Source organism: Macrotis lagotis, chromosome 7 (genome assembly GCF_037893015.1).
Source record: "Macrotis lagotis isolate mMagLag1 chromosome 7, bilby.v1.9.chrom.fasta, whole genome shotgun sequence".
NCBI lineage: Eukaryota > Metazoa > Chordata > Mammalia > Peramelemorphia > Peramelidae > Macrotis > Macrotis lagotis.
The window spans coordinates 53,536,402-53,561,895 of record NC_133664.1 but is presented as its reverse complement, the minus strand read 5'-3'; the positions used below and the strand labels follow the sequence as shown (position 1 = coordinate 53,561,895).

General features: G+C 38.5%; 2 protein-coding genes across 7 annotated transcripts in view; one reads left to right on the top strand and one right to left on the bottom strand.

Annotated features, from left to right (window-relative positions):
- NMT2 (N-myristoyltransferase 2) overlaps window positions 1–17,514 on the top strand; it is an 85,130-nt gene extending 67,616 nt beyond the window's left edge. The window contains exons 9-12 of one of the 2 annotated variants that reach the window (XM_074192913.1): window positions 1,926–2,096; window positions 9,711–9,878; window positions 11,514–11,651; window positions 12,031–17,514. In XM_074192913.1, the coding sequence (XP_074049014.1) occupies window positions 1,926–2,096; window positions 9,711–9,878; window positions 11,514–11,651; window positions 12,031–12,051 (498 nt within the window). In that variant the 3' untranslated portion in view covers window positions 12,052–17,514. Of the gene's footprint in view, window positions 1–1,925; window positions 2,097–4,825; window positions 4,959–9,710; window positions 9,879–11,513; window positions 11,652–12,030 lie in introns of those variants that run through there. The other variant, XR_012469953.1, reaches the window with a different exon arrangement.
- RPP38 (ribonuclease P/MRP subunit p38) lies at window positions 15,747–17,979 on the bottom strand. 5 transcript variants are annotated; one of them, XM_074192916.1, is made up of 3 exons: window positions 17,452–17,724; window positions 16,795–16,886; window positions 15,747–16,668 (listed from the first exon to the last, which is right to left on the bottom strand). In XM_074192916.1, the coding sequence occupies exon 3, from the start codon at window positions 16,642–16,644 to the stop codon at window positions 15,805–15,807; it is 840 nt and encodes a 279-aa protein (XP_074049017.1). In that variant the 5' UTR covers window positions 16,645–16,668; window positions 16,795–16,886; window positions 17,452–17,724; the 3' UTR covers window positions 15,747–15,804. The 5 variants fall into 5 exon arrangements, with proteins under 5 accessions (XP_074049017.1, XP_074049018.1, XP_074049020.1 ...); XM_074192917.1 differs by lacking the exons at window positions 16,795–16,886; window positions 17,452–17,724 and adding an exon at window positions 17,742–17,979; XM_074192919.1 differs by lacking the exons at window positions 16,795–16,886; window positions 17,452–17,724 and adding an exon at window positions 17,734–17,900.
- Window positions 17,980–25,494: the final 7,515 nt, after the last annotated feature.

Genomic DNA, 25,494 nt, shown 5'->3' with positions numbered 1-25,494 from the left:
CTAGATTAAGACTGTTGGGACATTCTAGTCTCTTTTAGCTCCTTTATGGGTCTCAAGGTTCTAGAGCCAGGAAGAGCCACAGTCTACATTCTATGTCCTTAAATCCTTTCAAAACAAATAAGCTCCTAGTTTCTAGTATCTTAAGGAAAAATGAGGCTACTCTAGGAATGCCCTTTACATGCATCCTTTGGGGCATTAAACCAAAAGACAATAACACAGCTACCAATCTTTGATAAAAAGTTCATAAGAGGGAACCTGTAAGCAAATTCATTATTCTCTGGTGAAAATTGCATGTGAACCCTTGGGGGGGTGTGGGGGGAAGAAATTCATCTTAATTGACCTCATATTTGAGAATCAGTAGCCTCAACTTATAAAGGATTACGTTTTAAAAAGCTAATACAGTAACCATGTTATAAATACTGGTCTGGTTACTAGGTCAGAGTTCAAAAGCCTTTTTACCCATTATGTATAGAAACTTCAATAACATGAATCCTTAAAGCACATGTCTGTGTAACAATATGGGAGGAAAAACGTAGGAGGATTTTACCCCCCTTCCTAGTAACATGGCTAACCTAGGCCAAATTTTAAAATAACATGAAGCCAAGGGCAGCTAGTAGATGGCGTAGTGGATAAAGCACCAGCCTTGGAGTCAGGAGTACCTGGGCTCAACTCCGGTCTCAGACACTTAATAATTACCTAGCTGTGTGGCCTTGGGCAAGCCACTTAACCCTGTTTGCCTTGCAAACCCTAAAAAAATAAAAAAATGAAGCCTATCTTTAGCACTCTTCCATTCCCTACATCTCCCCCCTCCCCCGTTTCATAACCTTCATCTTCCTTCTTAAGTTCCCTATGGAGCAGCCAATTGCCTACCCCCCCCAAAAAAACCCCACCTAATTTCCTAGGGTAGTTTTCAAAATCAAATTTCTTGAGAATGATTATTGTAGCCTCCTAAATATCTCCCAGATTATTTGTATTACAAAAAAAGATTTTAGTTGATTCAAATGAATCATGAACATTTAGAATTTCAGGCAAGTTATAGGGAACTAATTCAGACAGTATGATAGCTTGGCACTTACTTTCCACATGGGGAGGGAGCTCAGGCCCCCCTCCCCCCAAATTATTCCTAATGGGCAGAGCTTCTTTGTTTGCCATTCTCCATCCCTCTCTTTTAGCAGCAGCAGTTCCAGCAGCAGGGAGAAGCTAGGGAGCTGGAAAAGACAGGCTGAAAGTTGCTCATGTATCATGGTTGTTTGTGAAGTCAAGGCACACTAGATAGGGGGAGTTTCTAGAACAGAATGCTTTCCACAAACTCCCCCTAAGACAGTAGTGTGATTAACAGTGTTCAAGGGTTGGTTATCCCCAATTTCTCTTAACTACAGATCAGCCCATAAGCTTATTCAAATAATTATCTAACAATAGACAGAAGAGGCAGATTGAGTAAATTCTGTGCCTCTGTTTCCTTTAGGTGAGTTTGTATTTTCCAAGAAACCAAGATGAATCATGGTCTTTCTTCCATCTCTATATTCTTCTGCTTCCTTTATGTAACTCATAGTTCTGCCCTCATAAGAGGTGTTCTTCAAACAATACTCACAGTTAGGGCCTGTGAATTTTTCTCAAAAGCATTGTAGTAGTACAGGAACATTCAGAGGAATGCCCTAGAATTAAATTGATGGCTGGCTATCTGTAGCTTTTTTTCCAATCTACTATTAACATTCTTGGCATCTGGTTCCATTTAACTTGGAGTATTCCCTTTGGAAATGTGTTAACATTTGAATAATTGGGTCATAGGGATTACTGACTAAAGGCTGTCCACAAGTATGGATCCTACTGTAGAATAAAAAATTATCCAGTGTGTGTACTATCCTATTTTTATCCCTCTTGAATTTAACTTTTGATCATTTCTTCTTTGTTGTCAAAATAACAAGGTCACAAAGACTTCAGGCTTGAGACCGATGGAGCCGAAAGATATCAAAGCTGTGCAAGAATTAATTAACAACTATCTGAAGCAGTTTCATCTTGCCCCTGTGATGAATGAAGAGGAAGTGGCCCATTGGTTTCTGCCTCAGGATCATATTATCGACACATTTGTAGTAGAGGTAAAGATAAGGTGATTAGCACAAGTTTGAACATCCTACAGCCTCAAAGCTAGCTAGAAGGGACCCTCTAGGGCATTGTAAGCTAACCCCTACACAAAAACATGAAAACCCTTCACAACATCTGCAGCTGATCATCTGGCCTCTGCTTGAAGACTTCCTGGTTTAGGAACTGGACAGCTCTAATTGTGAGGAAGGCTTTTCTTATCTTGGTAAAATTGGCCTCCTTGAAACTTGCTGGTTCATATGTTGGTCAGTGTCTTTTCCTTATAACTGTCCTTCAAATATCTGAAGGTAAATACCACAAGGATGAAGACTTACCAATTCTTTTAATCAATCCCTGTATGCTGTTAAATCTATGATCCTCAGCTAGAGGGAAGCTTTAGTTTAGAGCTTATGCAAGTCCAGTCTCCTTTATTTTCAAATGAAGACTGAAACCAGAGGTAAGTGACTTGCCTAATATCTGTGTCACCTCTAGGTTCTGCGTAACTTCTCTCAATATAGTCTATATCCTTGCTAAGATATGTATAGTCTGACTTGGGCTGAGGATAAGACCATTACTGCCTTCATTCTCGAATATACTTCTATTATTGAAGCCTCAAATCCCATTAGCATTTTTGACTACCATATCCAACTGACTCCTGAGGCTTGAAGTCTCTGAATCCTAGAGGTAGAATGGGACCTCAGAAGATCTCCAGTCCAGCAGAAACCAAAATAAGAATCCTCCATGGAGAGGAAATCCACATGCCCTTTTCAGGAACCTGTTTTCTTTTTGCAATATTTTTAATTGTTAGTAAGTTTACCAACCCTAGAGAAGCCCCATTGTTCTTCTAGCCAGTGCTTCTGTCATTCTGCCCTCCTCCCACATGATAGCCCCAAACTACTGTCATGTCCTTTCATGCATTCTTTTCTCCAGGTAAACATCCCCCCTTTCCTTCCTCCTGATCCTATACAGCATCTTGGTCACTAGATCACTAAACCCTTCAGCTTATCAATGCCCTTTCTAAAATACAGAGTGCAGAACTGGACACAATGTGATCTGAACAAGAGCATTATCTCCCTACTACCAGACATCATCCATCAGTTAAACATAGGTGAAAAAAATGTGTTTGTGTGTATAAGCTGCTGTGTAACACTGCCATAGATTAAACATGCAAGACACTAAAAACCCTGGATCTTTTTGAGATGATTAGACATACCTCTTTATCTTGGAATTGTCAAGCTCAAAAGAGATGTTTATAAAAACACATAGCAGGTGCATAATAAATGCCTGTTCTCTACCCTACTTACTCTATGAAATCTTCTCACTTTGGACCTCTTTGAGAATGAAGGACAACAGCCATCCAACTTAGGACATTAGCAAAGAATTGTTTTGATTACACTTTTAAAATTCATTTGCAAAATTCTTTTTCATCCACACAAACTAAATTTCTAAAACTATTTCAGTATTTTAAGAAAATTTGTTAAGAAAGGATTTTTGGCAAAAGTTTTCCCAAAATGCCATAATGCTTAAGTAGTTTTTGACCCTAAACATAAAGCTTATTCTTTTTATTAAATTTGACTCAGTCTTTCAGCTAATATGTTTATTTTAGCTTTTCCCGCCATGCATTGGACCACATATATGCAAGTTGTAGTAGCTTAACCAAGTTTTTTTAATTAAAAATATTACATAACAAAATAAGCCAAGAACCTTGGGACACTCCAGTCAAAAACTCCTTCTAATTGAACTTTTGATGCCTACTCTTCAGAGTATCATTTTTCACTAATTTTGAATATTACTATACTAGGTGGAGTTAAGATTTGAAGTCAAACCTAGCCTCCAAAACTCATAAGCTGTGTGTCCCTGAGCAAATCACTTTATTTCTGTTTGCCTCAGCATGAAATTTACTTTAAAGACATTGTATGAACATATAAAATACCTCTACTATATATCTATAAGAAGATAAATTTGCATGAAAAACTCTTTTGTAAATTCTATAGACCAATTGAATAAGCTTTTATTAAGTCCTTACTATATGCTGGGCCCTAGAGAATGAAGATGAAAAGTGGCTCCTATCCTCAAGGTGAAGGTGGGTGGATATAGTACTGTGATGAAATGTGATGTCATTTCTCCATCAATCAAATCAAGATAATAGCAGCTGTTTTGCAGGATGAGATTTCTATAAAGCATCTGGCACCTAGTCGGTGTTATATTAACTATTACTATTATTATTCAATATCATGACTAGTATCTGCTCTGTCATTTTATTCTGTTCACAAGAGCCACAATAGAATGGATCTCTGTGAAATTGGTTAAAATTCAGGGAGACAACTCCCTAGAGCAGTTCTTAACCCTTCTTGAGTCATGAACTCTTTTTGCCTGATGAGAAAATGCTACATTTGAGGCAGATTCATGAAAATGTCACTTTTCTCCTTGAGCTCAGGAACCTCATGAAAATCAGTCTTATGAATCCAGTGTGGGGACCTCAGGTTAATAAGTCTTGATATATAGCCTCCTTGTGTTGTAGTAATCAAGTGTTCCTGACCACCACTACCCCCTCCCCCCCCATAAAAAGGCAAACGAAGTTAGTGTGGCATGACCTGCTCTACCACTGGTGTTTTGTGGCCAAGGCTTTCTTTTCTAGCTATTCATTTATTGTCTCTCCTTAATGTTATAACATTTCACTAAGAATTGAAATCAAGCTTCAATAATAATGGCCAGACCCAACTGTCTTCCCTTTTGTGAAAAGCAGGATCTTTGCCGTTCTGCCGCCCTTCAGCATCTCCTGTATCCCAGCATCTTCCAGAGATCCATGACAGTGGCTCAGTGATCATTCACCAGTTTCCACCTAGATCTGATGACTTGAATTCATCAAGGGAAGCTAGGTATCTTTCCTGTGTGCCGCTGCTTTCTAGCTGCTAGTCTTCCCAATTTCTAACTTTTGTAGTTAATTGTTTTAAAATGAAAATGAAGGACTTTAAACTTTGTCAATGCTAAATTTCACCTTGCTAATTCTAGCTATTGTTTTATCCTCTTGATTGCCTTTGGGATTCAGAGCTGTTGTCCTATCAATGATTAAGCAATTTTCTCCAACTTCATATAGACTTCAAAATATTGTTTAACATGTTTCTTGGAAGACCTTGTGCCTTCCTTTTTTTTTTTATTCTTCCATGAATCCCACTGCATTTTTTAAAAAAAATATGATAACATTTAGTTTGGGATAGTGAATAGAAAACCAGCCTGAGACAGGAAAACCTTGATTCAAGTATTATTTTGATTTGTATTTGTCTTTTGTACAAGTCTCTTAACTAAAGCTCCCAGATAACTCTCTAGGACTACACAAGTGTAAATTTGCATTTCCTAGTCCCATCTATTGCATTCAATAAGTGTTGCTTGTGAGTGCAAAGCTTTAGGAGTACTAGGATAAGCAATGATCGTTACAGCCTTCAATGAGATTGCCTTCTACTTGGGGTTTAGAGAGTACACAGAAATATAATACAAGCTAAGGGAAGGAAGAGGGGAAAGAAGAGAAGAGATTAGAAACAGTGAGTTCACTAATAACTGGACATTAGGGAAAAGCCTTCACTGAGGAAGTGGCACCTGAGCTAAGTCTTCAATAGCATCAAAAATGAATATGAAGGAGAGCTGACTAGGTGGCACAGTGGATAGAGTACCATCCCTGGAGTCAGGAGGACCTGAGTTCAAATCGGGCCTCAGACAATGATGACCTAGCTGTGTGGCCTTGGGCAAGCCACTTAACCCCATTGCCTTGCAAAAAAAACAAAACCAAAAAAAAATGAATATGAAGGGACAAGATAAAGGATATAAGCATGGAAGATAGTTTTTGCAAACACCTTAAGGTATGAGAATGGAGGGGTGGAACTTAGGAGTTCAAGAGTTTGGTTGCAATATAGACTGCAAGAAGGAAAATAGTTTCCCTTTCCAATAATCTTTCTTGGACTTTTTGGAAGATCTGACTTCTTGACATAATTCTGCCATTTTAATTATGTGATCTTAAGCAAGTGACCCCTCCTCTCTGATCCCCTCCTTTTTCTATAAAACAATGAAAATTAACTAGATTATTCTTTTCACCTCTAATATTCTATGAAGCTGAGACTCAACCTCAAATCAAAGGACAGAATAGTTGAAAATTAATAGTTTTCCTTTCCAAACTTCAGGGGAAATATTTAATAAGGCAAAGAGATTGAAAGATGGTTAAGAAAACTGGATTAATCAGATGATGACCAATTCTATTTCCTATAATAAACATTAATTGATAAAGTTTTTTTCCCCCTTATTGTCCAGATTTCCCAATCATCAAAAAACATGTCCAATGATGGCTAGGGTTTATACCTTTTTTGTGATATTTGAGAATCAGGAGATGAAAGGAAAATTATTTATCTTCCAATTAGGGTTTAGGGTATTCACCACTTAGTAAATGCTCTTTAAATGAATGCCTTTTGTTATAGTTTTTCTACCATACTAGAAAAAAAAATATACATAGAACTTAAGAATCAGAAGCGAAATTTACTGGAATAGGATTTTAGGGTTCATGAAGATGGCAGGGGAGTTGGTCTTAAATTGGTAAAATCCATGATTCTGAGAGTGGTCCTCTAAATAGTTATTGAGGGCAGCTACTCCCAGTTTTTTTTTTTGGAGGGGGGGGGTTTGTTCTTTCCTTGATTATGAAATTCACTCTCCAAATAGATTTCACAGTCATAGAAAAAACTCAAAATGTAATTTTATGGCAGTCTTTGGATGTGAATGTGAAAGACATGCTTATCTGCTATTAAGTACAAAATGGGAAGGAAGAATTTTTCAGATGTGCACTTTTACCAGAGTTCATAGCTTTTGCCAATCTTAGAAATACAAAGAAACCACTTGAGCATATTTTTAAAAACAAAAACCAGGTTCTCAATACTAATAGAATGTTTGCCTCAGTTTGCTCATCTGTAAAATGAGCTGGAGAAGGAAATGACAATCCACCTCAGTATCTTTGCCAAGAAAATCCCGAACAGGGTCACAAAGAATTGGAAATTATTGAAACCGTTAAGCTATAGTAAAATATGATTTGTTTAAACAAGAATAATCATGAATTTTACTTTTCTTGTGCTTGATGTTTAGGCTTTAACAAAATGCAAAATAAAATCTTAACTAGGCAAGGTCAGGGGAGAGGCATGGATCAATGTTACAGTCTAGCATACCTGGGGAAATAAAAAAATGTACTCTTTTGTATACATATCTGTGTATGTATTAAGCAACAATTGTGTGCTTAGTGCCAGAAATAAAAAGACAAAAATGAAAGGGCCCCTGCCTTCATGAAGTTTCTGTTATAGTGGGAAAAAAAATATGTAGATAAATTAACAAAATCTATACAAGATAATGAATCAAGGGGCAGCTAAGTGGTGTAATGGATAGAGCACCAGCCCTGGAGTAAGGAGTACCTGAGTTCAAATCCAGCCTCAGACACTTAATAATTACCTAGCTGTGTGGCCTTGGGCAAACCACTTAACCCCATTGCCTTGCAAAAGCTTACAAAAAAAAAAAGATAGTGATTCGGGAGGAATTAGTACTTCCTTTACATGACTCTCTTAAAGAACAAAAAGACTTTCATAAACCACTCCCTTATGTGATTCTCTCAACTAAAAATTTAATGAAAGAAATGTATATTTACCATTGTTGTATCCATTATCTCAGGGTCTCTCAGCCCTTGAATGCAAATTTCAACCCCTGTTGAAATTTGGAGAATATAAAACCATAGAAGGCTTATTTTAATGCTTAATACATACACTGGGATGTCTTTAAGAGAACCTGGGTTCAAATGCAACTTCAGACACATAATAATAGCCTAGCTGAGTGACCTTGGGCAAGTCGCTTAACCCCACTGCCTTAAATAAAAAAAAAATTTTAAATGCTAAGAATGATTAACAAAAAAGTTTAAAGTTTTGTTTTGAAGTTAGGAAAAAACAACACATTTTAACCTTTCATGTTTTACCTGACAATCATGTTTCATTAAATTTTACAATTGTAAGTTTACAATGAGAAGAGCTCTAAACAGATCTTTAATCCTCAGACATAATTTAAGTCAACTCTCATTTTAAAAATGGAGTAAAACTGGACTGGAAATTGTGACTTGTCAGAAGTGTCATACAAGTAATAATACCTGGCAGAGAAGATTTCTATCCAAGTCTTCTAACTCGAAACCTCACACATTTTCATCCTTTGTATTGTGTCACTGCTCCCTTTCCTCACTTGACTAGCCTTTCTGCATCTGGAAGGTCAGAGAACAATCCATGTTTACACAGTTAATAAAACTTTGCCCTATCTTATTGTATCTTTTAACCTAGAGGAGATTATCTTATGAAAATAGAACTCTTACTCTAATTTATACAAAGAAGATTCTTATTGGCAGTTATATTGCTTTGGAGAGCTGATTATTACTTACAGAAATTATTCCCAGAAAATTTTTATTTCAAAAGTTTGACCTCAGGGTGGCTAGGTAGCACAGTGGATAAAAGCACTGGCCCTGGAGTCAGGAGTACCTGGGTTCAAATCTGGTCTCAGACACTTAATTACCTAGCTGTGTGGCCTTGGGCAAGTCATTTAACCCCATTGCCTTGCAAAAACCTTAAAAAAAAAGTTTGACCTCCCTGAATATCTGTATAAATTGCAGTTTGAACTGGCATGGCAATGCATTCAGCCCCATATCCTACCAAAAATGCAGTGGACCCTCTGAATCAAAATTGGGAAATAGTGTTATCTGAATCATCTCTTTACTGTTGTTTCATTGTAAAGTTATAAAGCAAATTAAACTTGGATAATTATGAAAAACCAGGTCACAAAATCCATTCCACACAGTAGTAAGCATGTAAGACCTGGGTTCAGATCTAAGGTACTCAATAGATCTGGATTTCAGATCTTATCTTCCTTAGGTACTTAATATAGCCATGTGATCATGGACAATCAATATTTAAGTGCCAGATACTGGGGGGGGGGGGGGCAGTTCTTTCCTGCTTATATAGTCAAGCAGCATAGTAGTATGTGCTAGACCTGGAGTCGGGAAAACCTGAACTCAAATACAGCCTGAACACTTATTGGGTATTTGGCCCAGGAGAAGTCACTCAACCTCCAGGACTTAGTTTTCTCATTTGTAAGCTAGAGATGAATAGCACCTAACTCACTGGGGTATTGTTAAGATCAAATGAGTTTAATACACAAAGCATTTTAGAAATCTTAAGGCTTTATGTAAATGCTTATTAACTATTCTACTGAGGGTAGGAATGTATCATCAACAGGGCAAAAATAACTGGAAAGGTTTTGTGAAGAACTTTGTTCTGGAGCCTGAGTCTCAAAGAGATTAGTGAATTCTGTGATGTCCAAAAACTGGCAATTCCAAGTATCAGAGGCAGGAGGTGGAGGGTCCCTCATAAGGCTTTAGCTAGGCCAGCTTGGCAAGATAGTACATGTTAGATGTGATAGGCAAGTCACTTGTTCTCTTAAAGCCTCAGGCTTCTCATTACAAAATTGGGGTTCCTATCTCGGAGGTTTATGACATAAAAGCACTGTGCAAAATTAAATTGTTAGAGGTGTGAATGTGTGTGTATGAGGCCAGGCTCATATCTGTTCTGTCTTTTTAGTGTTCAAATGGAGTGTTAACTGACTTCCTGAGCTTCTACACGTTACCTTCCACTGTCATGCATCACCCAATTCATAAAAGTCTAAAAGCTGCTTATTCCTTCTACAACATTCATACTGAGACTCCACTACTGGACCTAATGAATGATGCACTCATTATAGCTAAATTGGTAAGCAATTTTTCCTTCAAAGTTTACTTAGCAAAAACTTTCTTACACAGACAATTAAACTCTAAATTGTCTCAATATTGTAATCACAAGTCAAAGGGGAAATTTTGACTAGAGTTTCCCCAGAACCTTTAGTGATTAATATCTTTGTGAATATCACAAACATTACCGTTTCCTTAGAAGAAAAATCTCAGCGTAGTTATTATTTATCACTGACTTATGAAATAGCACAACAGAGAGAAAGCAGTAGGATGTTAACAAGTCTGGAAAACTAAGGATTTGTAAAAGAAACTCCTTGTATCAGTTAAAAATCTGATCATATTCTGTGTTAATATTCTAAACTTCTCAAACCAGAAATTAGGATAACTATTGGTAATTTGCTTCAAACAACAGTACATGCTCGTTAACCCTGATACTGAAGGAAGCTGAGGCTTGAATTAGAGTTCTGAGCTGCAGTAGAGCAAAAACCAGTTGGATGATAAATCTGGTCCCATTTGATGATCCTCAAGAGTAGAGGGACTACCCTGAGAGTGACTATTTATTTCTAGCCAGTGTGAAATAGAGAGACATAGTCTTCTAAACAAAACAATCAAGTCCAAAGTATTGTGAGATAATGAGTGAATGTGGCAAGACAATTTTATAATGACAGCGTGTCAAAACCAAATTACACAATAAAATTTTATCTTTATTGAGCCAAACAAAAACTGAGCTAAAAAAAAGCCCAACTAATCAACATCCCTTATGTGTTGTGATTTCAAATGCTGCAAATGTAAGAAGAAATAGTAATTTATGTAATGACAATGAAGTGGAAAATTTCATTCAAGCCCAAAATAACTAATTTTTTAGTCTAACTACAGGTGGCCAATACTCTAAAGCTTAATTTTTAAAACTAGGATTCTACTTCTGTCAAGCCAAGAGAGAAGTTCTATGACTTGTTTATGTTTATTTGTATTCACTACACAAACACATTGTTTCAAACATGACTCACATTGGTCTCTCTAAAATGAGATGTCCATGAAAGAAAAAGGTTTGTACATACAATTACACATTAAAAAAAAATCCAAAGTATGAATTTTCTAATAGACTAAATTTTTAAGGAAAAGGCAATATTGATTTGGACAATATTCTTCTTAAAATATGTTTTTACAAACGATACTATCATGTCAATTTTCATTTAAAAATGTGGTTTGCAGGGCAGCTAGTGGATAGGCACCAGCCACGGAGTCAGGAGGACCTGAGTTTAAATTCGACCTCAGACACTTTATAATTACCTTGCTGTGTGACCATGGGCAAGTCACTTAACTCTACTGTCTTTCAAAAAAAAAAAACCAAACCTAAACTAAAAATGTAGTTTGTAAGTCAATTTTCCTGGCTCACTGGTCCTGGATCTTGCTGTATCCTCATAGTAAATAACATTTAAGACATCAGGCATGATGACTCGACTACTGACACTTCTGAATAAAAAACATTTCTAATTTCAGACTTGAAAATTCACTTCTTATGGACATCACTGTGCCTTCAGAATTGTGACTGTAAATCCAAATTTGAAGGCAGTATCAGAGAAGGAACTTATTACAATTTTTTAACTTAACACCTTAGGCCCCAATAAAATGTTAATTTGTTTTTTTTTATTGGCAGAAAGGATTTGATGTGTTCAATGCACTAGATTTGATGGAAAATAAAACATTCCTAGAAAAACTCAAGTTTGGTATAGGAGATGGTAATTTGCAATATTATTTGTACAACTGGCGGTGTCCAGGAACAGAATCTGAAAAGGTAAGTGGAAATCAGGATGCATTTCAAATAATTTAAGTTATTTAACTGTCCTAAGATATTTTTAATAGTGAGTTTTACATACCTTCAAAAATGGAATATTTTCACCATCTCTTATAAATATTGGTTTGCTAAGTGCTGAGCCTGCAGTCAGAAAGACCCAAGTTCAAAGAGATGTTCACTAGCACCGTGACCCTGGACAAGTCATTTAACTTTTATCTGCCTTAGTTTCAACTATAAGGATAGCAGTGTTGTGAGGACCAGGTGAGATAATTGTAGAGTACTTAGCACAGAGTCTGCCATATAGTTAAGCACTATATAAATGTTACTATTACTGTTGTTATTACTTGTTCTGACTGACTACTCCATTTCTTCCCTTTAGGTTGGTCTTGTTTTACAGTAGAAGGACATTTTCATTTCTAGAACTCTGCAGTCATCATTTGAGTTGATGTTCTATTTAACAAATCCCGGAACCACTGTTCCAAAGAATAAAAGCACAACTTAAGTGAAATCAAAGTGATCTATAAATCTGAACATATGAAGAAAATCCATATTGACCAATTTTACTTATTTTTGGTTATTTTCAAATTCACCCAATTTTTACAGTCTGTTGCTGGGAGGTAGTAGGGGAAGAAAGGTACAAAGAGCACATTCCTCTTATTTTCAGAGCTTTGGTTGCTTCTTGACAAAGTGAAGGTATTTTTTCACTGTAGAAATTGAACTTTTTATACAAACTGAACTGCAGTGATGGATTAATGTAAGAAAATCTTTGCTAATACAGATAAACTGCTGCATTTCTATTTATTAAGTGGTAATGTTTGTCAGTGATACAGAATGAAGGATTCATTCTGAATATTTTTGCTTATTCATTTCACATGGATATTATTTGGGCAGATTTATGGAGGCCAATACTTTTGTAGCTCAAGTCTGGGTAATTTAAGTGTGGAGGAGTATAAAAATGTACTGGGTTGACTGGTGCATTTATCCAATAAGCAATGCTGCCAAGTCAATAAAAACACAGATTTGTACCTTACTCTTCGAAAGACCAGTGGATTGAATCAGTAGCACTGAACTGTTTGGTGTAATCATTACGTATGCTGTCTGAAAGATTATACATCCATTACTATATGTTACAGCTGCTGTCCAATTTTAGATTTTTCCTCAAGGCAATGTGAGGAAAGGATCCTAAATTAAAAGAAAATACCCAGTGGAATTTATTAATGCTATCAGGACATTGATAGTTTGAATGTTTCCATTGCTTACGCAAAATTGCACAAGTTCCTTTATACCAACTTGATCATGACATCTGTCATTCTAATGAAAATGTCTTATTTGTAAATAAGTATTCATAATTTTGTTACTGATGGTGTTTTTATCCAGAGTTTGAAGCAAGGTTTCACTGTATAATATATATGTGTATATAATATATATATTGCCAATATTCAGAAGAGAGAGAGCTGCTAAATGAGGCCTTGTAATTGGCCTTGACTTAAATGCCACAAAAGTCCATTCTTTCACCTTTCTTTTCAATAAGTGTAATTTCTTAAGCTCTTCATTTCACAATTATTTACAATTGTGTTGGTATTTCTCTTGATGAAGAAGAGAAAAATTAAAATAATTTCCCCATTTGGTAAGGTGTGAAAACAAGCTGAGGGGCCTGAAGCTCTTATTCTGGTTGAAATCTGGCCAGAAAAACATGTGATCTCTAAACCTACCACTAGAGGGGCTTACTGGTTCTGTACAGGCAGTGGTGTCAAACACCACTGACACCTACACTCCTGCCAGGGGCCAGAAATGAATTACAGTTTAATTGGGAAACATTTTTCAAAATAAATAAAAATACAATAGAGCATAGGTAATGTTCATGAGGTTTTTCCAGGTCAACAAGAGGCAGGCCCACAGGGATCTTTACATACAGTTTAGTAGCTGACAGGGTATTCCGAAAGTTTGTATCATTCTGAACTATTGAAGTTTATTACACAGGATGTCCCAAAAGACTTTGAGACGATCTGTATTGGAAATACGTTTCTCTCAAACACTACCCCTAAGGGATCTCTTTCATACAGTGACAATATATCCTTGTCCACAGCAGGGAGGAAGGTGTTCTAAGTCATGCTAGAGGGAAGGTTTCAAAAAGTTGATTCAAAGAGAATCAACCAACAACTACTTGGACCTTAAAATATTTTAATTTAGAGAAAGGATTTTATTAGGGATCTTGAAAGTAAAGTATGGGGGGGGGTAAAGTTATTTTTGAGGACTTATTCTGAAATTTTGGCATTAACCTATTTTAATGTAAAACTATTCCACTTTTACTGACTCAAGAGTATTTAGGCCCTCTTAACTTGATCCAGTTGCTGCTATTTCAAAATCAAGAATAAATCACTATCTACTCTTTTCAGTAGAATGTTCATGTCTATTCCATCCCTGTGTACAATTGAAATATATTACTAGTAAACAGACAAAATAAACTGTAAAATTATGTTGACTAAAAAAAAATTAGAAATCATGGTACTTTAGACCTAGAATCAGAATCTAATGCAACCTGTCATGGTCACCCAGTTCATCAGTGAGAGCCAGGTGTATAAGCATTGAGTTAGTTTACTACATATTTCATAAAATTTTAGAAACTATCATACTATCCCAAAAACACAATTCAAAAATGTTCAGCTCTTTAAAACCAAAAATTATTTCTAGCTTTAAAAGCACCTTTGAGATGTACTATTAATAAATGCTCACAAATATAAGAGAGCATCAAAATTCAAACAACTAACATTTTAAGTGTCAAAACAAACTTGTACCCCCTTTTAATTCACCCATGTAATTTGGAGCCTTTCATTTTTTTTCAATATAATTGTACACTTAACCACTTCATTTCAATTCTTTATCCTTGTCCTCTTCATTTCTTTGGCATATTTCATTACATTAATATACCATAATTTATTCACCCATCATTTATCCAAATGTAGGACATGATTTCATTTTTTCACTACTGAAAAAAGCCAACTTTAAGAAACCACACCTCAGCTCTCTTTTTAGAATCATTAGAGCGGGGTATTCTTAACCTTTGTGTCATGGACCCCTCTGGGAAGTGTGATAAAACCTGCACGATCCCTTTTCAGAATGTTTTTAAATAAAAAAAAAAATATGTAGGATGAGAAAGGAAATAAATTACAATGAAAGTAAAATTTTTTTTTAAATAAATATAGATTCAAGGTTATGAATCCCTACTCCAGAAACAGTTGCAGCAACAAAAATATTCCTGGAACTTTTAAAATAAATCTGTTCTGAATACCACAGGAAATGTATCTTTCAGATATTTGAGGTTATGGCATTTGGAACCTGTCACTTTGTTTTTACCCTAATTTCCTAATATTCCTATTTTAAAAGTATTAATCCACCCCCACCTGAGAAAGTGCCATATTTGTGTAAAAATGACTAGAATTAGGCCAAGAAATTAACATTGGCAATATGAAGTCTAGCTTTCTCACCCCCCCCCCGCATTATATAATACAAATCCAGTCTCCTAGAGAATCATCACTGAGTAGAATGTGTTTTTTTCCACAATTTTTGATAAATTAAGTCTAAAAATAGCAAAAGTGAATCCACCGTAAGTGTAAGAGGGGAAAAAAAAATGGGCAACCAATTTTCGACATTCATGCACAAAACACAAATTATTATAATTGATTCCCTTTACCAATTAAGCTCAATACAAATCAGTAACCCTAAATTTCAAGATTAAGATTGTTTCCAGAAGATCATTTGTAGTTCAATTTTATTTAATCTAATATATTAGATAAGAATGCAGCTATAATCCAATTTCATCTGTGCTATGAATAAGACTCTGGCAAAATGGTTTTGATAGGAAGATAAGTATGATGAAATACAAATGTTCTTGCAAACCAGCATCTTACTGGCCTCTTAAATGAATTTATGTCAGTTTAAACATTTATTTTAATAAATTTTTGTTTTTATACTCAGCTTTTTTAATAACTGATGCACATTGACATAATGGTTTAAAACCTACAGGTTTGTGCCCTAAAGTCACCTTTTTTTTTTAACAAGGAACAAACAGTATAGCAAGGACACATGTAAAAGTAATTCATTTTTAGAAATTTGTTTTAATTATGAAAACGTTTTACAAGATATGTTTTTCATGTTATTTTGAAGTAGTTTTTTTATTTTTTGGTGGCTTCCTTATTTTATTGGGATTTGGAATCAGTTTCTTTATTTTTAAGGGCTGTAAAGTTACAACAGAAGTATCTTGCTGACAGTCAACATGCTTTCGCTTATTTTTAGTAAGCTCTTCCAAGGAGGTTTCTAAAACACTTGCATCTTGCATTTCCAAAATTTCATCTTCTGGATCTTCCAGGGAATCTTTAGTTTTGTCTTGAAGCCATGGCACATGTAAATCTGGCACCCTGGGAATTATAGCTTTGAGTTCATCAACAAAGGCTTCTGTGTTCTTTTTGAAACCCAGAGCTAGAACACACTTTAAACCAATAACAGGTGCAATGCTCTCACTAAGCCGAGGAACTTGACAAGCTGGCACAGCTCTGCTGACACTCAGCTGAATCAGGTGAGAAGTCATCATAGCAGGTTTAACAGATTTGCACACTAGCACTAAAAGAAGGTCATTTTTCTCTAGAGCTCTGGTAACTTCATTAATTCCAATAGCGAGTTGTTTCCTGATATGTACAGGAGTCCATCCTGGTTCTTTCTGGCTAGTTTCTGTTTCTTTTTCCTTTGGAAGTTCATCATTATCAACAGTACCCTCTTCTTTTGTTTGTCTTTTTGAGAAAGGCCGTCTCTTCTTCTTTGGATTCTCAATCTTTTGAAGTCCGACATGTTTAAATCTTTCTTCCAGTGTCTGTAATATGAAGTGCATATCATCTCTTTCCAGAGTACTCCAGTTGATAGCATATGGGTTATTTAGTGATGTCTTTACAGTAAATGATTTTGCTTTTCGTATAGATCCCTTCCCTGATGCTGCAGCCATCTCCAATGTTCTTTGACACCAAAACTATTAAAGAAAATTAATATTAATTGGGAGCCCTTATTTAAAATAAATGTTTTCAGCAAATATATCTCGATTGTTGTCTTATTCCATAATTACCAAAAGTTCCATTTTAACTGCCAATTCACTAACCTGAAAGAATAATGCATCACTCTTTCAATCACAATGCCAGTATCATAAGTCACAGAACATTTGTGGCTTGAAATCTAAAGTTGCAGTGTGATCTACAAATTTATGAGGAAAATTAAAAAAGTAAAATTCTAGCACTTACTCAAAATATTTACATTAAAAGCTATAGGCATCTAACGCCTTTTATGCTCTTTCAATTCTGAAAGAAGGGGGCTGTTTTTTGACTCTGACCTCCAAACCTAGCACTTGACATCTGACAACAGAAAGACAAAGATCTGCATCAGGAATTAGACTGGGCGAGAGGGCGGGTGCTGCCCTCATCTCTTCCACAAGTTCCACATTCTGGCCAGTTCTAGAATAAGGGGCCTTATATGTGTTTGTGTCCTTCCAATTAAAGTTTACACAAGATATTAAGCTATAGCGGGCACAGCAAGAAGAGGATGAGACTCGAGGCAAGAAACTTGGGTTCGGCTTCCAGTTTCCTCTCGCTCCCCTTCTAAGGCCCATAGAAACTTCTCGGCACCCACTACTGGTCAGACTGAAGCGACCAATACACTAAGTGCGAAGAAGCCCCGTGCCACGTTAAATTGGGGAATAACCCCACCCAAGGGCCCGGATTACATTTGACACAAAAATTCGGGAAACCTGGAGCGGCCTTACTCATTAATTCGCTCTGGTGAAAGGAATCATTGTGTAATGACCAAGTGGCCGGGACGACACCCGGGGCGCTTCCTCCAGGGGCCCGGCTGCCCCGCTGCCCCCTCCAGTCCCGATCACCGGCACAGCAGGGGCGGTGCGCCGCACAGATCAACAGGCACCATTTCTAAAAGGCTTCCCCCCGTCTCCACGCGGGTCGGTCATCGTCCATAGATGCACGGGGTGGAGCCGCGGCGTCTGCCGTCCTAGGGCGGCGCTCCCTCACGCGGCCCCGAGCCCACTCACCCACTCACCCACTCGGCTCCGGAGACTGCCCGGCAAGCTCGGCTTCCACTTCCAGGTCGCCTCGCGGTGAGCGTGCGCGCGGCCCGCCCCTTCCTGGGAGAGAGAGGGGAAGCTATCCGCAAAAGTCTCGCGAGAAGTGAGGGACGAAGGCCCGCCTTCTCCGGCTTCCAGCCAATAAGAAGGCCGAGCCGGCACCGGATGTGCCTTTGGGCCTGACGGCTAAAGGGCGGGGGTGTTGTCTTCCGGGCGCTGAGCGCTAGAAGAGTCGGTTGCCGCGGTAACCGGAGTCGGGCGCTCCCGCGCTTCGGACCCCGCCTGCGTGAGTTGCCTGGGTTATCCCGGATGTTCCATTCGGTGAACCCCTCCCCCCGGCTGAGGGGCGGACCGGAGAGCGCAGGCGCCAACCGAGCCCCGCGGCCGCTCCGGGCAGGACACGAGGCCTGAGCGCTGGCGGGAGCGGGCAGAGAGCGGGCAGAGAGCGGGCAGAGAGCGCATTTCCCATCCGCCGGGCGCCACCTGCTTCACGCGGCTTCCACGCGGGGCAAGGGCCTTTGCAAAACGCTTCCTGACGGGGCTGAAAGGGGACGTCGGATGCAGATAGTTTTTGTTTTGTTTTTTAGGTTTTTGCAAAGCAAACGGGGTTAGTGGCATGCCCAAGGCCACGCAGCCAGGTCATTATGAAGTGTCTGAGACCGGATTTGAACCCAGGTCCTCCCGACTCCAGGCCGGTGCTCCATCCACGGTGCCACAGCATTAGGGGCTTGCAAATGTTATGAGTTGCCCCACTCATGCCTGCTCTATCCCCTAACCTTTTTTTTTAAGGCCACACAGCTAGGTAAGTAGTAAGTGTCTGAGGGTAGATTTGAACCCAGGGCTCATGCCCTATCCACTTCACCACCTAGCTGCCCCAATATTCTGTAACCTTTCAAGCACGCTCCCCTTTGTTCCTTATTGTACGGGCATCTGCACCCGTGGCTTCTGGTCACATTCCTTCCCAAGCAGTAATCCAAATGCTGTCACTCCTTTAAATATTTTACAGATAGGATTCAGCAGCAGGAGAAGAGCTGATAAAAGGAAAGCTTTCCTTCTGTGTTCCTGCCGAGTACCCGAAGCCAGGGGTAGTTTTCTGGAGCCCACATGCAAAGGGGCTGCTGAGTACCACACTGCAATCATTCCTTCCACTGTGATAAACTTTAGGCTAGGTGGCAGTGGATAGAGCACCAGCCTGGAGTCGGGAGGACCTGGGTTCAAATGCGGCCTCAGACACTTCATAATGACCTGGCTGCGTGGCCTTGGGTAAGCCACTTAACCCCGTTTGCCTTGCAAAAAAAAAATTTAAAAAAAGGAAGGCCAGTGAGGAAGGAAGCCGTAAAGTCATTTCTGGACATTTTTCTTGATACGCATGTCAGATACTCTCAATGTAGTAGTTAGGTGGCACAGTGGACAGAATCCAGAGGATGGGAGTTTGAATCCTGCCTCAGATAATTACCAACCTTGTGATGCAGGACAAAGCACTTCTCACCTTAAGCTTCTTCATCTGAGTATAGTAATAAGATCTCCCAGAGCTATTGTGAAATGAGATAACACACATGCACTTTGTATATTTTAATGTACCATATGACTCATATACAGCGCATAAGTACATGGGCTATATACGTACGTAGAGCAGGCTCCCTGGCTAGAAGACATAGAACAGCCAACTCTTCTTTTACAGTAGACGTGCTAATTGTGTATTTAACTTCCGTAATATAGCAGGTGGGTATTCATTAAACACAACAGCCAACTTTGCATCATTGAGGACAATCTCACCCGATTATCAATCCTTTAGTCAATAAGGATTTATTAAATACTCTAGTCACTGTGCTAAATTGGGAATAGAAAGAAAGAACAAAACCCCAAAACCAAACAAACCCTGTGCTCAAGGAAATCACATTCTAACGTGTGAGATGACATGGAAATAATTCTCCATACACAAGATATTGCCAGTATTAAATGGAAGATAATATAAGAGGGAAGACATTAGCATTAATAGGAATTAGAAAGACCTCTTGCCATTCTTGAAGAAGGTGGGGCGGAGTTGGGACTTGAAGTCTGGGAAATCCAAAGGCAAATTAGCAGCTAGAGCATTCAGGCCAGTCAGAAGACAGGGAGCTGGTAAAAGACTGTTGAGGGTCACAGGAATGTCATTGCATGACTGGATATGACTTAAAGGTCCAGAAGGTGAGAAGTACTAGCCTGAGGAAGTAAACTTATCACCTGCTGCCTGCTAGCACCAGAACTTGTTTGAGTGTTAATTAGAGAATGCCATGTGAATTGGGAGTAAACCAGGGACTTACAGGATATTTAAGCTCTTGCATTCTGTAAAATAAACAGAGAACGTGTCATCTTTGTCTCCTGCCTCTTCAGCGTTTGTCTGAGACAAGTGTGAGTTCATGTTTGGGGACTTCTAGAAGATCAGTGTCACTGGATGGCAGATTTGTTGGAAGAGAGTAAAATCCAGTATAAGAAGCTGTGAAAGTATTAAGGGGCTAGGAATTCAAAGGGCTTTGCAAACTGGCTCTCCTCTTCCTGAACATTTGGCCAAGCTACTAATGAATACCATACAAGGGAGGACACAAGGGTGTATCAGAAAGAAAAGATCTAATTCAAGTTCATTTCTTTATGGACTACTAGAATACAAGTCTTTAAAAGATACCCAGAGGGGCAGCTAGGTGGCATAGTGGATAAAGCACCGGCCCTGGAGTCAGGAGTGCCTGGGTTCAAATCCGGTCTCAGACATTTAATAATTACCTAGCTGTGTGGCCTTGGGCAAGCCACTTAACCCCTGTTTGCCTTGCAAAAACCTAAAAAAAAAAAGATACCCAGAGAGTTTATATAGTTCATCAAACTTCTATTTTATAGATTAGGAAATGGAGGCTGAGGGCAGTAAAATGATGCATAAAATAAGCTAGTGCAAAGACTCCACTTAAACCACATTTCCTGACTTTCTCAATCCTGAGCTCTTTCACTTAACAGTCTCTCCAATTTGATAAATGATTCTGTGGGTAAGGAGGATATAGACTTGAGGGATTGAGGAAAGGATCACAGATCTCTGTGGATTTCATTTTCCTTTGCTCCTCCTTGGTCTGCATTAGTTAATTGATCAGACAGAAATTTTCACTGGGGGAAACTGCAGTTTTTCTTTGGGCTCTGGGAATGAGGAACTGGTTAGCAGCATCAGTTTCTCCACATTTTCCAGAGGCCTTTTACCAGCAGATGGAAGCAGAGCAGCAGGACTGAAGTTATGCATCTAAGAATTCTAGCCTCCCTCTCAGCTAAAATCAGCTCCTCTGGAGAAGTTTCTTGTAGTTGTGGGGAAGGAAAGCTACTCTTTATCTTGGACTTTTTGATGACATAATTGTACAATGTTTTGGTGGCATTTAGCCAATGATCTAACTCCATCTCTGTAAAAATAAATTGTACTCAAATAATAATCATTTTCATTTCTATGGCTCTTTATGGTGATCTCAGTTCTCCTAACTGTCCTATAAGGGGAGTAATGCAACTATAAGGAAGCTGGCCAGATGTATTGCTTCACTGGAACACAATGAGCAATCAGTAAACTGAGAAGCATTAATTAATGCTTCAAACTCTAGGTTCTGAGGCTACAATGACAAAAAAAGCAGCAACACATGCCCCTGCCCTCAAAGAGCTGATAGCCTAGAGGATGAGGAAATTGAAGAATATAATTACAACCGGTCAAAAAATAGACTAAGAAAAGTGGGTTTGACTTTGACAAAGAAGACTTCCTTCAGAGGACAGTGAAAAGGATGGTGAGAGGGTCCCTGCCATGTTTATAATAAGCAACAGTTGAAGGAATTGATGTGGTGCCACAATACACAATAGTCAGAATTATATATGTCATTCTCTTCTACCTTCCCAACTTTTTGGAAACCTTATGAGTCCTAGGAGATGCTGGCCACCCTCTCCAGTATTAAATATACCTTCTCTGAACCCAGAGGAGGAAGGTAGGCATGCTCTATTTGCTCTCCCTCTCTTCCTCTCTCCCTCTTTTCTTTTTTTTTAGGATTTTGCAAGGCAAACAGGGGTTAAGTGGCTTGCCCAAAGCCACACAGCTTGGTAATTATTAAGTGTCTGAGTCCGGATTTGAACCCAGGTACTTCTGACTCCAGGGCCGGTGCTCTATCCACTGTGCCACCTAGCCACCCCCCTCTCTCCCTCTTTTATTCTGCACTTTCAGATCATCCCCTGATCCTGAATCACTTAATGCTTTTCTTCATTTGAAATTCATATCATGTTATCCATTATCTGTAAGCTGGAATCATCTCATCTATTTTTTTTCTAGGGTTTTTTTTTTTGTTGTTGTTGCAAGGCAAACGGGGTTAAGTGGCTTGCCCAAGGCCACACAGCTAGGTAATTATTAAGTGTCTGAGACCAGATATGAACCCAGGTACTCCTGACTCCAGGGCTGGTGCTTTATCTACTACGCCACCTAGCCACCCCTATCTCACCTATTTTCTAAAGCTCAGAACCTGGTTCACTTTTTTTTATGGCAAAGGGGTTAAATGACTTGCTCAGGGTCACACAGCTAGTAAGGTTCTCTTGACTCCAGGGCCAGTGCTCTATTCACTATGCCACCTATTGGTCTTTATCTTCTCTCCCAACCCCAATCCTACTTGGAGGCTTCAATATACATATCTATGGCCTCTTCAATACCCTAGCCTTCTAGTCTAGTTCATCAGCTTTTTGAACTCTCCTCACCTTCTTCACTCCATCTCAATCACACAGGGATGGGCACACTTCTGTTCCTGAATGACTTGTTATCATTTTCCTTACACCTGTTCCAAATCTTTTCTTCTCTCCTCAATTCACCTGAACTACGAACTATTTCCCATCCACTCCAGGAAATTCCCTCAACTTTTATTTTAGAAAAAATAGAGCCCTGTCCCCTGTGTTTTCTACTCAGTATCTACCCCACAGTATCACCCCCCCATTCTTTTTTTCTTTTGTTCAATCTATGATGAAGTTGATCCAACCAATCCTCTCTTCTTGTGCCCTTGATCCAATCCCTTCTGGTTTTTTTCTTTTGTGATCTTAGCATGTTGATTGATTATCCCTCCTCCAATTATCCATCACTTCTTATCTATGAGTTGCCTCACTGCTGCCATCAAACATGCTTAGACAGGCTGTAGTCTTAAAAAAAATCTTCTCGAAGCGGCTAGGTGGCACAGTGGATAAAGCACCAGCCCTGGAGTCAGAAGTATCTGGGTTCATATCTGGTCTCAGACACTTAATAATTACCTAGCTGTGTGGCCTTGGGCAAGTCATTAACCCCATTTGCTTTGCAAAAACCTAAAAAAAAATCCTCTAAAAAAACATTTGTACAAAATGAGAATAAAAAAAATCTTCTCTTGACCCTCCCCATCTCAAGATTTCATCCTATGTCTCATATACATATATATGTGTGTGTGTGTGTGTGTGTGTGTACATATATATATGCACACACACACACATATATGTGTGTGTCCGAGTTTAACTGTTGCCTTCTTTAGAGGAGGAGTGAATAAAGCAAAAACATAATAAAGAAAAATAAAGTAAAAAATACACCCCATGGTGTAGATGGTGCTGTGGATAGAGCACCAGCCCAGGAGTCAGGAGGACCTGAGTTCAAATCCAACCTCAGACACTTAAGAATTATACCCCACAGGAAAAAAAGAGGAAGAAGTAAAGAAAAGCTGAGAAAATTTGAAAAGAATGAGTAGTAATTATTACATACATTTTCTTGAAATGGAATTTTATTTTATAATGTATGTTTTGTGATGTATATGGGATAGAAATGTTCTTTTTTTCTTTTATCATTTTGTATTTAAGTTTAAAATGAATAAAAAATTTACAAAAGAAAAGAAAAGCTGTCCATTCACTTTCTCACCTTCCATTTACTCCTCAAGCAGTTTCACTATAACTGTGGTCTAACCACTTCACTAAAATGACTTCTTTCAAGCTCACCAAAAATCTCTTAATTATGAAACCCAGTGGCATTTTTCTCACTCCTCCTCCTCTGTTCCACTTGACTCTGAGGTTGGAATTGGCAAGGGGGGAAAAAAGGAACCCTCTGGTGAATTCTTTTATCTTTAACCCCAATTCTTTCCCAGTACACACCGATTAAAAAGAGACATTGTTTACATCTGGAAGGGTACTACTTTCACTTTGTTTATTTTTCATATCTTTTTTCTTTTGGCATGTTTGTTCTTTCACAACTTGACTAATAGGGACATATGTTTTACAAGATTACACATATATATAACCTATATTAAACTGCTTAGGGAGGAAGGAGATAAGGAAGATTTTTTTAAAATAATAATTTAAACTTGTCTTTCATGTAATTGGAAAAAATAAAATATTATTTAACAAAGAGACATCTGTGCAAAGGATTTTCTTCCTGTAGTACAGAAGAGAATCCTTTGCAGGGAGCTTAATTTATTGAAGGTGACTCATTCATTATCATTAATAAGCACCTTAAGGTTTATATAATACTTCCCATATCTAGCAGTGGAGTGCTGATAGACTGGTGAACAGTGTTTACCATTGACTGATCACATAACCTTCCAGTGAATGGGCAGCTCCTTTCCTTGGACTTGACTTACTTTGGCTACTCATTTAACTCCTTCCCTCTAGGAATAGTTTTTTTTTTTCTCTTGAACCAAGCCCAGGTAATAAAAATGATGGAGTTCCTACTTCAGTGATATCCAGACTGGTCACCATAAATCATTATTTATCCTTCCCCTCCTAAACTCTGCTCCCCCCCCTTCAATTTCCTTATTGATGATGATGCTTGTCCTTCATTCTCTCTATGACATTAGGAAAGGTGATGACATTAGGAAAGGTGATGCCATGACTTGCATGTGAACTGGATTTGAGTGAATAGGTGTTGTGCTAAGTCACCAGCCTCACTTTCTCCTTTAGAGCCATCTGGAATCAATGTCTAGATATGAATCAGGAAGACTAGAGGTGACCCTGAATGTGAAGTGATCAGGGTTAAGTGACTAGTCCATACAGAAAGTGTGTCTGAGGTCAAATATGAACTCAGGTCCTCCTGACTTCAGGGCTAGCACTCTACTCCCTGTTTCTGTAGACGGCAATACTATTCTCCTACTCCCTTAGGTTATCATCCTTTATTCTGCCACTAAAGTGATTTTCCTAAAGCATAAATCTCGCCCTCTTCCCTCCTGAATAAACTTGGTCTTTGTATTCCCTATTTCCTACAAGATCAAATACACAATCCTCTGCTTAATGTTCACACCCTTCTTAGCTTTCTAGTTTTCTCACATCTTACTCCCCAATACGTTTTGCTACAGTGACACTGAACTCTCTGCAATTCCATGAACAAGACACACCATCTTTCAGTACCCATCATTCTCTGACTGTTCCTCATTCCTGGAAAACTCCCTACTCATCTCTACTTACCAACTTCCTTTATTTTATTTATTTATTTTCAGGTTTTTGCAAGGCAATGGGGTTAAGTGGCTTGCCCAAGGCCACGCAGTTAGGTCATTATTAAGTGTCTGAGGTTAGATTTGAACTCAGGTCCTCCTGACTCCAGGGCCGGTGCTCCATCCACGGCACTACCTAGCGGCCCCTACTGACTTCCTTTAAATCCTAGCTAAGATCTCATCTTCTTAAGGAAGTTTTATTCTTAAACTCTCAATTCTAGTGCTCTCTCTCTCTCTCTCTCTCTCTTATTCCTATTTATCCTGTATATAT

Coding starts and splice junctions, on each gene's coding strand:
- RPP38 (XM_074192917.1), bottom strand. CDS start 16,644: ATGGCTGCAGCATCAGGGAAGGGATCTATACGAAAAGCAAAATCATTT.